The 17,875-nt window shown below is 36.0% G+C and overlaps 1 protein-coding gene across 7 annotated transcripts in view; it reads left to right on the top strand.

The window, feature by feature from the left end:
* The window catches only part of TANC2 (tetratricopeptide repeat, ankyrin repeat and coiled-coil containing 2), a 442,578-nt gene that overhangs the window by 35,685 nt on the left and 389,018 nt on the right, over positions 1–17,875 (top strand). For all 7 annotated transcript variants that reach the window (XM_010330283.3, XM_010330284.3, XM_010330285.3 and 4 more), the window contains exon 2: positions 14,846–14,935. In XM_010330283.3, coding sequence (XP_010328585.1) covers positions 14,869–14,935 — 67 coding nt within the window. In that variant the 5' untranslated portion in view covers positions 14,846–14,868. The remainder of the gene's footprint in view (positions 1–14,845; positions 14,936–17,875) is intronic.

The raw sequence follows: 17,875 nt of genomic DNA on the forward strand, positions 1-17,875 counted from the left end.
TCAGTGGTGCAATCTCAGCTTACTGTAACCCCCACCTCCCAGGTTCAAGCGATTCTTCTGCCTCAGCCTCCAGAGTAGCTGGGATTACAGGTATGCACCATCACACCTGGCTAACTTTTTTTTTTTTTGTATTTTTAGTAGAGATGGGATTTCACCATGTTGACCGGGCTGGTCGTGAACTCCTGGCCTTAAGTCATCTGCTCACCTTGGGCTCCCAGAGTACTGGGATTACAGGTGTGAGCCACTCTGCCTGGCCAAGATGGACTTTCTTGCTCTAATTACATTTTTTGTTGGTTTTCTTCACTTAAGCTTAGCTCATACTATAATGAGATTTTCTCTGATTGTATGTTGGGATTGGCATTCATGTAAGAATGGTGTAAGAAGTTTATGAAGCTTAAAAGCAGTCAGTGTACAGTGAGATCATGTCTTAAGGCATGGTAACAGTTGCTTTGGGTTAAAACCAAAAGTAGGCGAATCAGGAATTCGGAAGAGAATAAAAAACAGAAGCAATTTTTTTAGTGGTATATACTTAGATATATATACAAAATTAGGGCAAAAATAATAAGATGACTCTCACTGAGTATGATTTAGATGCCGCAGGTTTTCAAAACCAGCACTCAAGTATGGCTTTGAAATTTTCAGAAGACAAACCAGTACTAGCTGCAGTTTTTCAGCATGCCCAGGAACTGAGCATGAGAGACCAAAGGAAGCAAGATTAATGTTCTACTTTCATTCAGGTTGGCGAAAAGGAGCCAGGGATTTTGTGTAAAGTTCCCCTTGGACTTTATTTCTGGGATGCTGTGAAAATTGTTTTACTTATGTAAAAGCGCATAGTGAGTACATAATGAATACATTTGCTTAAACCTCTAAGTAATCCCCTCTCTCTTATAAATTTCCTTTACACTTTCTCTTTCTCTTTTGGTACCTGGCACCTTCTAGTTTGAATTTTACTTGGTCTCACTTCTCTCTGATTCTCATTAACAGACTGATGCTTCTTTTAGGCAGGAACTGCCTGTTAACCTTTTAAAAAATTCTCTGCAGTACTTGCTGAGGGCCTTACACTTAGTTTGTTCTCAGTAAACACTGAATAGATAGAAGATCAGAAGACATTTTGTTTTTAAAATTTATTTATAGATTAACATTAGAAAAAGATTTGAGGTGGTGTTGCCATCTGTATTGCATGCAGTAGAGAAGCGTCGCTAAGAGCAAAAAATAAAATTTGTGAAGAATTTTCACTAACGTATGTTTCTAAAAGAAGATTTTTGCCGTGTTAGTGTGTTTTGGTTGTTTCTTGATGTTATTTATAAGAATGCTTAGTGCCTGGACTTAATCCTCTAAAATAACAGTTTAATTTTAACTTCACAGGCATACTAAACCTGTTCATTATGTGGCTTGGAGAAACCAAGGAAAGCCAAGTGATGCAGGAAGTAGTAGTGGTAGTTCTATGTACTCTTCTTCATTTGTCCTTTTACTGTACTGGCGACGAAAGAATTCTGTAATATAAGTTTAAAATATTTTATTAGATAATGGCTATGGTCATTGATGGAACTAATCTTGCTATCTAGAGAAAAGCTATTCCTACAAAGCACGTAGAATCAAAGACATGCTTTGGGGTTAGAAAAGTTAGGTAAGTAAAAACTAATAAATGGTGGTTGAGGAACTTAGTGATGATACTAACTTACTGATCTAGAGAATACCAGAGGAGAGTTACTTGGAAAAGAGGCCTGGAGTGAAATTTGGTTATCCAGATGAGGGATGACAGCAAAGGCAATGGATGAACTAGGAGGAGAGGACATTGAAAAAGGAATTAATTATTGAGAAAGAGGCTCATTCTGCCACCCAGGCTGGAGTGCTGTGACACAAAACACAGCTCACTGCAGCCTTGACCTTGGGCATAAGCAATCCTTCCACCTCAGCCTCCCAGATAACTGGGACTACAGGCATGCACCATCATGGCTGGCTATTTTTATTTTTTTTTTTAATTTTCAGTAGTGATTGGGTTTCCCTATGTTTCCCAGGATAGTCTTGAACTCCTAGCTCAAGTAATTGTCCCACCTTGGCCCCCCAAAGTTCTACAGTGTGAGTCACTGTGTCCTGCCATGATTTTTATTTTTTAAAGATGGGAGCGTCTTGAAATACTGATGGAAATAGCTATTAAAGTATGAGTTTCAAAATACAGAAGTCAAAATATAAGAGGTTCCTGGGTGACTGAGTGGGAGTGGGAGCAAAGGTAATTTGACCTCAGAGAGAAAAAGGAAAGTGTCTATTTTAATAGGAGGAGAGGGTGTGTGCTAATGGACTTAGGTCTGTAGGTCTGTTGGTGGTTAGTTGATGGAGTTCTTTCTGATAATTTTTATGGCATATATTTTTCTTTGTGTTATGGAAGCCAAAAACGTGGGTTGAGAGTGATGCAAAGAAATGTGAGGTTAGAGAATGTTTACAGGGAACTGACTAAAAAAGCAATAGACTGCTAAGTAGTGAAAAGGGTCAGTTGAAATTTGCAAGCATAGATTTCTGACGTATTTGGAATATCACTAACTAATATGACTTTCTTTAGCAGTGCTCAGCAGCCTTGGTATGGTTGGAATCAGCTTTGTATTTTATGTGGAATCAGAGAGCAATGGGGCAAGGGAGTTTGGGGGTTTGGTGGGAGAGTGATCGGAGTGATAGATTATTTTCTTGGGGGAAAAATTAGTAAATGCAAAATAATAGTTAAAAAAAAACAAATGAAATGAATTTTACGCATATTTCCTTGTGCTCTTGCATGCCAAGTTTGATCCTCTGTGTGTGTTGGTTCTGTGTCTGCCAGCCTTGGATCAAAAGCATTAAAAATAAGTAGATAAATAATACCAATAAATATAGTAAAGTATTTACAGAACATATACATTGTATTTGGGGTTATAAGAATTTAGAGAAAAAACAAATTAAATAATGAATCAAGAATTCCAGTTTAGAGAGAGAGGGAATTAAAGACTAGAGGAGACTGATATCTAGGACCCTAAAAGCCTTCATTTTTGTCATTTTTATTGAAACCACTTCTTAATATCTGGGTGGATGGGAGTTTTACACATGTTTTTTGTGACGTTCCATGCTAGGTTTGACCCTCTGCGTGTGTGGGTTCTGTGTCTGCCAGTCATGGATCAGAAGTATTAAAAATAAGTAGATAAATAATACAAATAAATATAGATAAGTATTTACATAGCATTTACATTATATTAGGTGTTAGAATCTAGAGATGATTTCAAGTATACAGGAAGATGAACATAGGTTATATGCAAATACCATATCATTTTATATAATGGACTTAAACATCTGCAGATTTTGGTATCCATAGGGTGGGTGCAAGGAGCAGGTGTGGGAGTGCCTTAAAATTGAATCCCCAGCAAATATGGAGGGATGACTATATGTGATAATCTCTCTCTAGTGATCTAACTAGAAACCTTTAGGGTTGCATAGGCAATACTGAGTATAAGATTTATGTTTATATATCCCTTGCATATAAGCCATGGCCCATCCCAGTGTAATAGTTCTTATGTGATATGTTGTGAGATTCTGCTGTCCTCTGAACTCTTTAGATACTGTATAAATATTTGATCAATGTATATTTTTGTCATAATGAGTATACTATTAGTCCAATATTTTCCATTTCACTGATTTGTTAAGTGATATGAGGTAACTTACTGTAAGAAAAAGTATAGAGTCATTTTAGTGCCAAATTAAAGAATCAGATGTTTTTACTGAGAACTGAGAACTTTGCTCTTACATATAAAAAGATACATATAGTACAGTAAATGATTCTTAAATAGCAACACAGCATTTCAGCCACAACATTAATAGTGTGACAACTCTTCAGGCTTTTATAGACACTTGAGACATTATTATATGCCTCTATAACATATAACATGTAACTATGTTATACATTTTGGCCACTATTTCAGTTTGTTTCCTATTGCTGCTGTAACAAATTTCCACAATTTAGTGGCTTAAAACAACAAAATGTATTATTTTTATGCTTCATACAGTTCTGGAAGTCAGAAGTCTGAAATGGGTCTTTTATGGGGTGAAAACCAGTGTTTTAGCATACCTCCGTTCCTTCTGGGAGAGAATCTGTTCTTTACCTTTTCCAGCTTCTGAAGGCCATCTGCATTCTTTGGCTTGTGGCCACATCACTCTGATGTCTACTTAGGTTATCACATCTCCTCTTCTGATGTTTCTACTGTTCTTTTAATTTTTTAGTGACATTTCTGATTACATTGGGTCTAGCTGGATAAAATTCAGGAAAATATTCCTATTTTAAGATCCTCATCTTAAACACATCTTCAGAGTCTTTTTGCCATGTAAGGTAACATTCACAAATTCCAGAAATTAGGATATGGTCACCTTTGGAGAACCTCTGTCAACTTTGTTTGATTTTGTTCTTGCTTTTTAAGTTTTGGCTATTCTGGGTCCTTTGCATTTCATATTAGTTTTAAGATCAGTTTCTCAATTTCTGAAAAGAAAGTAGCTGGGAGTGTGTTAAGTATTTTGTTAAATCTGTAGATCAATTTGGAAAATATTGCCATCTTAACAACATTAAGCCTTCTAATCCATGAACATGGACGTCTTTCCATTTAATTAGGTCTTCCTTAATTTCTTTCAGTGATGTTCTATAATTTTTAGTGTATAAAGTTATACTTTTGTTAATAACAATTTTTGATCCTTTTTGATGTTACTGTAAATGTATTTTTAAAATTTCTTTTTTGGATTGTTCATTGATAGTATAAAGAAATACAACTAATTTTTCAAGCCAGACATGGTGGCTTATGTTTGTAATCCCAGAAATTCAGGAGGCTGAGGCAGGAGGATTATTTGAGGCCAGGAGTTTGAAACCAGCCTGGTCAACATAGCAAGACCCTCTCTTTACAAAAAAAAAAATTAAAAAAAAAATTAGGCATGGTGGCATGTGCCTGTAGTCCCAGCTACTGTGGAAGCTGAGGCAAGAGGATTGTTTGAGCCCAGGAGTTTAAGGCATCAGTGAACAATGATCATGCCATACTCTGCAGCCTGGGTGATTGAGAGCCTATCTGGGGGGGGAAAAAAAAAAAAAAGCAACTGATTTTTTTTTTTTTTTTTTTTTTTTTTGAGACGGAGTTTTGCTCTTGTTACCCAGGCTGGAGTGCAATGGCACGATCTCGGCTCACCACAACCTCCGCCTCCTGGGTTCAGGCAATTCTCCTGCCTCAGCCTCCTGAGTAGCTGGGATTACAGGCACACGCCACCATGCCCAGCTAATTTTTTGTATTTTTAGTAGAGACGGGGTTTCACCATGTTGACCAGGATGGTCTCGATCTCTCGACCTCGTGATCCACCCGCCTCGGCCTCCCAAAGTGCTGGGATTACAGGCTTGAGCCACCGCGCCCGGCCAGAGCAACTGATTTTTAATGTGTATCTTGTGTCCTGCAAATTTACTGAATATATTAGCTCTAATTGTTTTTTGGTGGATTCTTTAGGATTTTCTACATATGATGTCATGTCATTCGTGAATAGAGATGATTTATTTCTTCCTTTCCAATTTGGATGCCTTTTATTTCTTTTTTTGCCTAATTGCCCTGGATGGAACTTCAAGTAGAATGTTGAATAGAAGTGGTAAATGGATTTTTTTTTTTTTTTTTTTTTTTTTTTTTTTTTTTTTTGAGACAGAGTCTCCTTCTGTCACCCAGGCTGGGATGCAGCATGTTCTCAGCTTATTGGAACCTCCGACTCCCGGATTCACGGGTTCAAGCAGTTCTCCTGCCTCAGCCTCCCAAGTAGCTGGGATTATAGGTGTACACCACCACACCTGGCTTGTGTTTTTTTCCCCCTCCTTTTCTGTATTTTTAGTAGAGATGAGGTTTTGCTCTGTTGGCCAGGCTAGTTAAATGTATGTTTTTGTTTTGTCCAATTTAGGAGGAAAGTGTTCAGTCTTTCAGAATTAAGCATGATGCTAGCTGCAGGCTTTTTATAGATGCCATTTATCAGACTGAGGATGTTTCTTTCTATTTCTAGTATGTTGAGTATTTCTTTTTAAATCATGAATGGCTGTTGCCTTTTGCCAAGTGCTTTTTCTGTGTCTGTGGAGGTAATTATTGAAGTTTTTGTCTGTTACTAATATGGTGTATTACATTAATTTTCATATGCTGAACCAACCTTGCATTTCTGGGATTCACTCACCAGTTCTTGAGTTTGAGAAGATTAATCTAGGGTATGGTCATCTGAAGACTCATAGTCTTGAAATTTCCCTTATTTGATCAATTTCACATTTTATCATTAGAGTCTGGAGTACTACCATCTGTCTTTTTGCATTCATCTTCTGATGTAATAATTGTGATACATCTTCTTCTGGAAATATTCTTCTCTTTGACCATTTTGGGTAGAAAATGAAAATTCTTGTGCCCTTAACTGTGTTAAAGAGCTTTAACAAAGGCTAGAAAGCTGATGTGTCCAAATCTGTTTTTATATCTTTTTGAAAGATGTTGCAATACTTTGGGCAAAGCAGTAAGAAACCAAAGAAGAATGAAATAGTCATCACTTAAGTCATTATTAAATCATTCTTTTAGATAAATCCAACATGTTTCTGTTTTCTTCTGATTTTTTTCTGTCTTTCACATTGAACATCCATTGTAGAATAATAAAGACATTTTTCAAGACCTTTTATAAATCCTGTTATCTTGTCTGGCTGACTCACATTGTTTCCTGGGAAGGCCAGGCTGTAGTGGCTTAGATAATGTTGGCAGTTGTAGTTGGTTTGGAGTGGACAAACAAGGGACTAATTCTTAGCTCATAATATAAGGATCCAGAATCGGAGGTGGATTGAGGACTCACTTGTAAATCTATCTGGAAATATTTGATGAAATATTTGATTTAGTTGAAATTCAGAAGTTAAGCAGTTTAATCCAATGGGGAGCAAGGTTGGGGTGTTGTGGTAAAGAAACATTGGGTTAGCTAGCTCCCAGTATTGGCCACCAGATGGCCAGGGCAGTTTAGATGCTGTCTGAAAGAGCTTTGAAGGGGTGGAAAGAGGAAAGCAGTACATAACCTGATTGTAAGTATCATAAAAATGATTCATAATTTAAGCAGTGCTTGTCCTACATACAAGGCTAGCTGTGGAACCCATCATCAGTTACTTCTCTTTTTCAAGACTTCTTTAATAATTGTCCCGTTTCCTTCCTGTGCCCTCCAGTCTTGAAGGAGATTGCAAAATCTGAAGCTCTTCAATGCAGTTGAAAATTTCGCTTTTAGGGAAATTATTAAAGATTATCAGCTGGGCGTAGTGGTGTGTGCCAGTAGTCCCAGCTACCCCCAGGCTGAGATGGGAGGATCCCTTGAACCAGGAGGTCAAGGCCACAGTGAACAATGATAGCACTGCTGTAATTGTTAAGTGCGGCCGAAGTTATGTTCTGGAATATATCTGAGGCATCTAGCAATTTATCTCAGTCAACACTTAATAAGGCCATTCTTGATAATTACTGGTCCTTCAACATGCCTTTCACAGATGAAGAAACGTGCACTTTCCAGATAGTGGACAAATGATTTGTCTTTCTTACATTGGCTTGATCCTATTATTGTTTATAACTTTTTTTAAAACAGAGTTTTTACCTTTTCCAAAAGCCTCAAATTCATGCTAGATTTATGTTTCTCACCATTCACACTGTAAAAGCAAACTAAATATGGCCTGGGAAGGACTCTGTGCTTTGATTTAAGTCCTTGTGGACAGACTGTAACCTAGCTTAATACGCGGATAAGATTGAAAACCTGACTTAGGAGTATGCGCCTGTAACAATAGCTGAGTCTTGGCCAATCCCAGCAGCCGTACTTCAACCACTCATAACTGCTGCATGTTCAAATCAGGCTAATGCCAATCTGTAACAAATCCATCTGTTTCCATACTTCCTTGTTGGTTTCTGTCACTTCCCTTTTTTTGTGTCTGTAAATTTGTTCTGACCGCAAAGCATCCCTGGAGTCTCTCTGAGTCTGGTGTGATTCTTGGGGCTGCCCTATTTGTGAATCGTTCTTTGCTCAATTAAACTCCTTTAAATTTAATTCGGCTTAAGTTTTTATTTTTTCTTTTCTTTCTTTCTTTCTTTCTTTTTTTTTTTTGAGACAGAGTCTCACTTTGTTGCCCAGGCTGGAGTGCAGAGGTGCGATCTCAGCTCACTGCAATCTCCAACTCCCTGGTTCAAGTGATTCTCCTGCTTCAGCCTCCCAAGCAGCTGGGATTACAGGCACGTGCCACCATACCCAGCTAATTTTTGTATTTTCAGTAGAGATGGGGTTTCACCTTGACAGGATGGTCTTGATCTCCTGACCTTGCGATCCCCCACCTCAGGCTCCCAAAGTGATGGGATTACAGTTGTGAGCCACCATGCTCGGCCTGAAGTTGTAGGTGTTCTTTATATACAGTAGTCCCTCTGTTCCACATCCCAAGATGCCCCACAGTGGATGCCTGAAATGACAGATAGTAACGAATCCTGCACATGCTATATGCAATAACTGATCTGATAACCAGGATTGCTACTGATTGACCAACAGGCAGGTAGCATATACAGCATGGATGATCTGGACAAAGGGATGTTTGACTTCCCGGGGAGGGTGGAGCAGGATGGTGTGAGATTTTATCAGGCTCAGAATGGTGTGTAATTTAAAACATGAATTATTTCTGGAATTTTCCATGTAATATTTTTAGACCACAGGTGACTGCAGGTAACTGAAACCATGGAAAGCAGAAATGCAGATAAAGGGGGACTACTGTATCTTGGATATCAGTCCTGTGTTATATATGTTTTGTGAATAATTTTTCCCAGTTTGTGGCTTGCCTGGTTTCTTTAATGGTATCTTAGTGAGTAGCTGCTTTTAAATGTTTAATAACTTCCAAATAAAAGGTTTTTAAAAATGGCTATTGCTTTCTGTGTTCCTAAGAATCCTTCGTCTACCTTTAAATAGTGAACAAAGTCTGTTTTTTAATTTGTTTTTTTCAAACTGTACTCTGCTTTCTTGAAGATACTTTGCAGAAACAGTCATGGTATTTCAGGCAGGACATGGGCAGACGATCATTAGTAGTATACAGCAACTTTCAAACTCCTTCTTTGATGAACCACCAAAAATCAAAAAGCCACTATAAAACCCATGAAGTTTTCATTTGATTCTCAGAACAGGGAAAGTTTAGAGTGAGAGTTGACATTTCACATTTAGCATTTTAGCATGTTGTTTAACAACTTTTCTTTTCTTTTTTTTTTTTTTGAGACGGAGTCTTGCTCTGTCACCAGACTGGAGTGCAGTGGCGCGATGTTGGCTCGCTGCAACCTCTGCCTCTCGGGTTCAAGCGATTCTCCTGCCTCAACCTCCCAAGTAGCTGGGACTACCGGCATGTGCCACCATGCCCAGCTAATTTTTGTGTTTTTAGTAGAGACAGGGTTTCACCATGTTAGCCAGGATGGTGTCAATCTCTTGACCTTGTGATCCACCCGCCTCGGCCTCCAAAAGTGCTGGGATTACTGGCCACCGTGAGCCACTGTGAGCCACTGTGCCCAGCCTGCTTAACAACTTTTCATGAGCCAACCCTTTCAGGTAGTGAATTGAAAATGGCAAAATTTATCTGAAGATCCTCAACTTCTGCCCATTTGCAGGGCACCATCTCAGTGGCATCACTGGAAGATCCAAATTGCTTGACACACTGGAAACCAATTACTGGGGCTGAGGTCCCAACAAGTGTTTGGGCTTAAGGAGTTACGTCTGTGCTGAAGGTGGAAAGGGAGAAGAGGACATAAGAATGTATTTGTTTTTTCGTACCACACGGCATTTGTGCCAAGGTAGCTATGTGTGTCAAAGTCAGGAAATCCCTCCTCCTGGTAGCCAAGAAGAAGTCTCTCAAAACTAGAAGGGAAAAGGTGTTTTCCCCACATCAGTCCATCTTTGGGTACATTCTAATAGTGATTTGTGCCCCTTCCTCAAAACACAACAATGAAGTGTTCAGTGTGCTAATAGCATAGCTTAAAAAAAAAAAAGAAAGAAAATGAAGTTCTGCATTTTAATAAAACTTGATTAAAAAATAGTATTTCAAACTGTACAGTCACCAGAGGTACACAGTTGTCAAAAATGCACACACTTCACTTGGCATCTCTGGCACCTTCACCTTTTAGTGCCTGCTTTGTTTTGGCATCTCTGTTTTCTGCAGGGTTATTCCCCTTTCCCCACTTCGGGTACCTTCTTTCCCTTCTTTACCACGGGCCTTACTAGGCTTTGGCTCTGGTTTTAGAGGAGCAGGTTTAGCAGACAACCTTGTGGATTTTCTCTTTGGTTCATCCTTTATGTTGGCTTTATCTCCTTTAGTGTCCCCTTCCATCTTCCTGTTGGGCATGTGGGCACTGGACACAGGGATGCAGTGACTCGTGGGCTTGGTTGATCTGTAGGTTGTTCTCGCCTCCTTCACACTGCTCCGATTTTCTTTTTAAGCTTTGTAATTTTAGCTTTTATGTGATGTTTATTTTGAATTAATTTTTATGTATAGGATGATATATAGGTCAAGGTATTTTTTTTTTAAAAAAAATGCATAATCTCTTTGTTTTACCACAATTTGTTGAAAAGACTTTCTTTTACCCATTAATGACTTGGTCAAAAATAAATGACCATGTGAAGGTAGGTCTTTTTCTGGACTGTGTGTTCTATTCTGTCGATCTGCTTGTCAGTACTTCTGTTGATACCATATTCTCATCCATGAGAAATTGTTTTAGAGTAAATTTTGAATTCTGGTAGTTTAAATGCCCAAGCTTTTTTGTTGGTTTTCAGCATTGCTTTGCTGTTTTCGTCTTCTTGCATTATCATGTGTGCTTTAGAATGCAGTTTCTACCCCCCCCCCCCCAAAAAAAAAGCCTGCTGGAATTTGATTGAGATTGTTATCTCTTTAGAACAATTTGGAGAGAATTGACATTTTAACAGTATTCAACTTTTCAATCCATGAACATGGCCTATTTCCACTTAGGTTGTCTTTAATGATTTTTTTTTTTTTTTTTTTTTTTTTGCTGTTGTTAATGTTAAGCGACATTGTAGAGTTTTCAGTGTCTTTCGGTAAGGATATTTTTTCGTCTGTGTTCATGAGGTATGATGGTCTGCTCTTTTCTTTTCTTGTAATATCTCTAAGATTTTGGGATTAATATGCAGTATTCATAAAATGTGTTGGGAAGTATTTCCTTTTCTTGTATTTTCTTAAATAATTTTTTATAAGATTGGTGTTATTTGTGCCTTAAAAGTTTGATAGAATTCACTAGTGAAACCACCTGGCTGTATAGTTTTTTTGTGTGTGTCTGGGAAGAGTTTTGATAAGTTCAATTTCCTTGATAGAGATAGGACTATTTCATATTTTTTGCTCAACCTTGTGTTAATTTTGACAAGTTGTGTTTTTCAAAGAATTTATACATTTTATATAAAATGTTAAATTTAGTATAAAGTTGTTCATAATATCTTATTTTTTAAGTTAAGGATCTGAAATGATGTCCTCTATTTCATTTCTGATATTGGTGATTTCTCTTTTTTTTTCCCCCCTCATTCAGCCTTGGTTTAGCAGATTTTATACTTTTCAGAAATCTATTTTATGGCTTTGTTGATTTTATCTGTTTTGCATTTGTTTTCTATTTCATTCATTTTTGCTTTTTACTTTTTTTCTTCCTTCTGTTTTCTTTGGGTTTTATTTGCTACTTGCTTTTGAACTTTTTGAAATAGAAGCTTAGGTCCTGATTTTCATCCTTCACTTCTAATATATACATTTAAGGTATAAGTTGCTGTAAAATCATTGTGCTAATGTTGTCTTATGAGTTTCCATAAGTCATTTTTATTATCATTCATTATAAATATTTAAAATACCTATTGTGATTTATTTACTTTGTTCAACTTATGGGTATTTAGAAGTATATAACTTAATTTTTAAGCAATAGGAGATTTTCTAGATTAAAAAAATTTACTTCTAGCTGAATTGCATTGTAGTTAGGAAATATACTCTTGAAAGATTTCAAAATTTGCTAATACTTTATGACCTAACATATGATCCATTTTGGTATGTGTTTTGTGTTATGGCTTGTTTTTATTTGGAAGAGCATTTTGCTTATATATATTCTAGTTATTTAATTGTGTAGTTCAAATATAGTTTTTTTGGTGTGTGTATGTACTTGATCTTGTAGCTATTGACAAAGGTATGTTGGTCTCCCATGTAATTGTGGATTTATCTGTCACCTTTTAGTTTTGTATATGTTCTGTTTTAAATATTTTTAAACTTTGTTATTGGGTCCATTGAGATTTAGAATTATGATATATTTTCTAGACGAGATAGCTCATGCCTGTATCCTCAGCACTTTGGAGGCTGGGATGGGAGGATTGCTTGAGCCCAGGAGTTGGAGACTGGCCTGGGAAACATAGTAAGATTCCATCTTTAGAAAAAAATTAGAAAAAATAGTGGTGTGTAGGGGCTCACACCAGTAGTTGTAGCTACTTGGGTGGTTGGTGTGGGAGGATCGCTTGAGCCCAGGAATTTGTGGTTGTAGTGAGCTGTAATCACACCACTGTTCTCCAGCCTGGTTGACACCATGAGACCCTGTCTCAGTACAGACAAACAAAAGAATTATGCTATCTTCTTGTTGATAGTACTTTTTAATTATTAAGAAATGCCTTTCTTTATGTTTAGTAATGCTTACTGCCTTACGTCTACTTTGCCTGATATTGGCATAATTATGCCACCTTTCTTTTTGTTGGTGTTTGAATAGTATATCTTTTCCCATCATTTTGCATTCACTTCTTCCATGTTTATAGTCTTCTACTAGAATGTTAAACATGATAATGGATATAATTTGAGTTTAAATCTACTACCTTACTATTTGTTTTACATTTATCCACATATCTGTCTTACTTTCTTTGGTTTAGTCAGATGTTTTAAATTATTCTTTTTATCTCCTCAGTTTGCTTTTAATGAATATCCTAAAGATTATTACATGAGTTTTTTAGTTATTGAAGTCTAACATGAATTATTACTTCTTCTCTTCTTTGGGAAAACAGATATCTTAGAAACTTCCATTCCGTTTACCCTACTCCTTCCTTTTTTATTGTTGTCATACATTTTACATCTCTCTATGTATTTTAAATAACAACCTGTCAATGTTATTTTTATAGTCATTACTTGTTAATACTAACATATTTACCCTTAAATGGCTCTTCCTTTGTGCACTTATATGCTTTTTTCTAGTATTATTTTCCTTCTGTTGGAATAACTCTCTTTTAGGAATAAATTCTTTGTTTTTTCTTTAGATTTTTATTTTGCAAAGATATTTTAAGCTGAGAGTAAATTGTTTGGCACCAGTTTTTTTTTTTTTTTTCCAGAATTTTATGTCATTATTTTTTGCTATTCATCATTTCTGTTGATTGTTGCTACTTTAAATGTGTTTTTTTGGGGTCTGGCTGTTTTAAAGATTATCTTTAGTTTTTAACAATTTGGCTATGATTTGCTTAGTGTTTTTCTTTGTAGTTATTCTGCTTGAGTTTGACAAGCTTATTCCAGATGTGGCTTCATGTCTTTAATTAATGTTAGACAATTCTTGGTTGCTAGAACTTCATATATTGCTTCTTCCCAATTTTCACACTCTTACGAAATTTCAGTTATACATATGTTAAAACTTTTCAGTGGTTCCATATGCGTCTAGTACTCTTTTCTATAATGTTTTGTCTTTATCTTTCTGTGCTTTGGTTTGGATATTTTCTGTTGACCTGTGTCCCACTTCATGTTCGCTCTATTTAATCTGCTGGACACACCAAAACTTTTGGGAAATTTTGCTGTGAAGAAGAGTGAGGATGTAAGAGCAGTAATTGAACTGTGGTGAAGTAAAGAGTGGGGCTTTTTGGACAAGATAGACTAAAATATGTTTATGTTATGATTGCAGTGATTCAGGAGAGAGAAAAAATTAAAGCTGTGTGAGAGAAAAGGAAGATGATTTTTTAAGATAAAATTCTTGAAAAGGTGGGTGAGGATGTAATCCAAAGCAGTCAGAGGGTTTTTCTTTGGTAGGAGTGGGACATAGAATAGGCACGGATTCCTGCGTAGCTGTAGTCTTGTGGGATAGAATTCTGGCTTCACCAATAGAAATTCTGCAGGTGCTATAAGTTTCTAGAATGTGTGTGTGGGATGTATGTGTGTTTGTGCATCATGTGGGAAAATTGGCCAAGAATGGAGAGTCAAGTGAAAGGTAGACAGTATTTATAGCTGCCTAATTATGTGTTCTACTTCTGTGTATCTTCAGTGATACTTACCTTTATTTCTTAGTGTAGTCAAAAGTATTGTAGTATGCTTTTAACGAACTATTTAAATGTTTAATAGTCTTCTTTTTCATACAGTTACAGTTTTGTACTGTATATTTAAACATAGTTAATTGTCTTGTTTTATTTTAGCACTTTTAGTTTTTTTAATTTTCATTTTAAATTAGGGATAAATAGTTGTATATATTTATGGAGTAAACATAGTTAATTCTTTATAATGAATTTTTAAATTCTTAGTATTTTGGATAAACAATCAAGTTTTCTTTTTTCAAATTTTTATTTAGTTTTACTTTTTATGGGTACATAGTAGGTCTATATATTTTATGGGGTACATGAGATGTTTTGATACAGGCATGCAATGTGAAATAAGCACATTATGAAGAATGGGGTATCCCCTCAAGCATTTATTTATTGAGTTGAAAACAGTCCAATTACACTCTTGAAGTTATTTTAAAAATGTACAGTTATTGACTATAGTCACCCTCTTGTGCTATGAAAATCAAGTTTTCTTAAACACATTTTCCTATATTTTCTTTTACAGTTTTGCAGTAGAATAGTATAACCATGTTTCGGAATAGTCTCAAGATGCTGCTTACTGGTGGGAAATCAAGTCGTAAAAACAGATCAAGTGGTAAGTGAGTATGCTACATTTATTGTGTGTGATATTTTAGAAATATTTGTTCTTTTAGGGTCCTGAATTAATGCTGTAACACTTTATTAAATGCTTAACTTAGAACTTAAAGTTTACATTTCTTTAGGCTTTTATACTCCTTATTAAGAAGTAGCAACACTTGAATGCTTATCAGGAACAGTCGAGAGAAAAGAAAAGCTTGTGAGGAAAAGTATTTATTTCTAATATATGAGACAGTAATGTTTCTGTGCATTTGCTTATTAAAAAACCTTCTAGACCTAAGTTTATTTTTTTGAATTAGCACGTGATTATTGCAGTCCTAGGTACTCTTTGGGTAAGGAAATTATAAAAACTGTCCTCAAGATTTATATAGAAAGTAATGTATAAGTTGAATATTTTTATAGGCATTAAAATAAAGTTTGTGGTTTTTTTTAGAACAAGGAGTTAAGTCTTAGGCTTTTAAGGTAAATAAACAAAACTATATGTTTTTGGTAGGAAATATTGAAAAGGAATGTCTTAGAATATTTGTTTTTTATTAATGAGTGGTAGACTTCATTGTATTCTTCATAATCTTCAACTTATTTTTCTGCAGTTTATAAATTTACATTGGTACCATATTTATTATCACTCATTTCAAAATGTTTCTGTAATTCTGATTATGATTTTTTCTTGACCCTTACGTATTTAGAAGTATACTTAAGAATTTCCAAACTTTTGATGATTTTTGTTTATCTTATTGTAAGAACAAACTCCCTTACATCAACAAAAGGAAAACTCTTTTTCTTCCACTGGCTCCCACCAGTGTTTCTGGCCACCAAATATGTGGGTTTTTTTTTTTTTGTTTTCTACAATGATTCCATTCAGTTCTCTGGTAGATACCAACTGGATATCCTACAATTAAATTCAATTCTGATACTATCTACCCTGAGTTAGCACAGACCCCATGAGTTATGATCTCAGTTCTACAAGACTGTTTTTCACTGCAGATACCAATTGCACGTTTTGGATCCCCAGGTTGCCCCCAACTTCTGTCTGACTTGGCTGCAAATCAGAGGTTCCCATGACCCCTGTCTCAGGTTCTGTTATTTTCTAGAATGGTGCACACAACTCAGGAAAACAGTTTCTTTACAATATTATTGACTTATTAAAGAATACAGTTCAGGAACAGTCTGATGGAAGATGTGGGTAGGGCAAAGTATGGGGGAAAGGGCCCTGGGATTCCATGCCCTTTTTGGGCATGCCACCTCTCAGCATCTTCCATGTGTTAATCAACCCAGAATACTACTGAACCCCATCCTTCTGGGTTTTTACGGAGGCTCCATTATGCAGATAAGATTAATTCATTGGCTATTGGTAATCAACCCAAACTCCAGCCCATCTCTCCTCTCCAGAAGTCAGAGGGAACGAGTGAAAGTTTCAACCCTCTGTTCTCATGGTTGGCCCCCCTGGCAAACATCCCCTATTCTGAGGCTATTCAGGAGCCCCCAGGTACCTACCATTTATCTTGTTAATATGTGGGAAACCACTTATCACTCTGAAGATTCCAAAAGTTTTAGAGCTGTGTGCCAGGAAATGAGCAGAGACAAATGTGCATTTTTGGTTTGTTCGTTTTACTACATCATCCTTCTTATTATTGAATTCTAGCTTAATTATGCTATTATCATACAATCTATTCCATATTATTTTATTCTTTTGATATTTATTGAGTTTTGCTTTACAGTTCATCATATGGTAAGTTTTGGTGAATGTTCTGGATGTACCTGAAAATAATGTGAATCTCATAGTTACTGGATATAGTGTCGGTCAGTTTTGTTAATGATGGCCCTCAAATATTTCATATCCTTACTTATTTAAAAAAATTATTTACTGAGAAAGGTATGGTAAAATGCCACACTATGATTATGAATTTGCTTATTTCTCCTGCTAGTTACTGAGAATTTTTGCTTTATATGTTTGGAAGCTCTCTTATTAGGAACATTCAAGTTTAGGATTGTTACATCTTCCTTATGAATTGACTATTTTACCATTATGAAATGTCTCTATTCCTAATAATGACTTGTTTAAAAGTTCATTTTTTCCACATATTAATATAAGTGCTCCATGTTTTTTTTTGATTAATATTTTCAAAGCATGATTTCTTTAATTCTTTTACTTTGAACATTTCTGTGTGCTTATGCTGTTATATACTTGGGTTTTCTTTTATTCAAACATGCTTTTTCTTTTAAGGAAGCCTTTGGGTTACATTAATTTGGTCAGTCATATATTTAGGTATCTGTGTGCTTTCTACTTGGCCTCTCTGTTCTCTGCTTCTTTTTCTCCTTTCTTTCTCTTTCCTCTCTTTCTTTCTTTGGCATTGATCAAAACTTTTTTTTTTTTTTTTGAGATGGGGTCTCGCTCTGTTGCCCAGTCTGGAGTCTAGGGGCACAAACACAGCTCACTGTAGCCTGAACCTCCTGAGCTCAAGCAGTACTCCCACCTCAGCCTCCTGAGTAACTGGGACTACAGGCATACACCACCACACCCAGCTAATTTTTTAAAAAATTTTTTGTAGAGATGAGATCTCAGTACTTTGTTCAGGCTGTTCTTGAACTCCTGGGCTCAAGCAGTCCTCACGCCTTGGCCTTCCAAACATTGGGGTTACAGGTGTGAGTCACTATGCCTGGACTAGAAACATTTTTTATTCCATATTTTCCTCTATTAACTTTGAAATTATATACCGTTTTGAAATTTTTTCAATAGTTACCCTAAAAATTAAAACAATCCTTAGCTTATCAAAGTTTGATATTTAATTGGTATTTTTACCCTTTTCTTGGACAATGCAAAAGCTTTAGATTCTCTTCACCTGTCTTTAAACTCCACAAGATGTTACTGTTTTTCTATGTAGTCATTGTTACTTAGATATGCCCATATATTTGACCTTTTCATTGATTTTCATTCCTT

This window comes from Saimiri boliviensis, chromosome 17 (genome assembly GCF_048565385.1).
Source record: "Saimiri boliviensis isolate mSaiBol1 chromosome 17, mSaiBol1.pri, whole genome shotgun sequence".
NCBI classification, from domain to species: Eukaryota; Metazoa; Chordata; class Mammalia; order Primates; family Cebidae; genus Saimiri; species Saimiri boliviensis.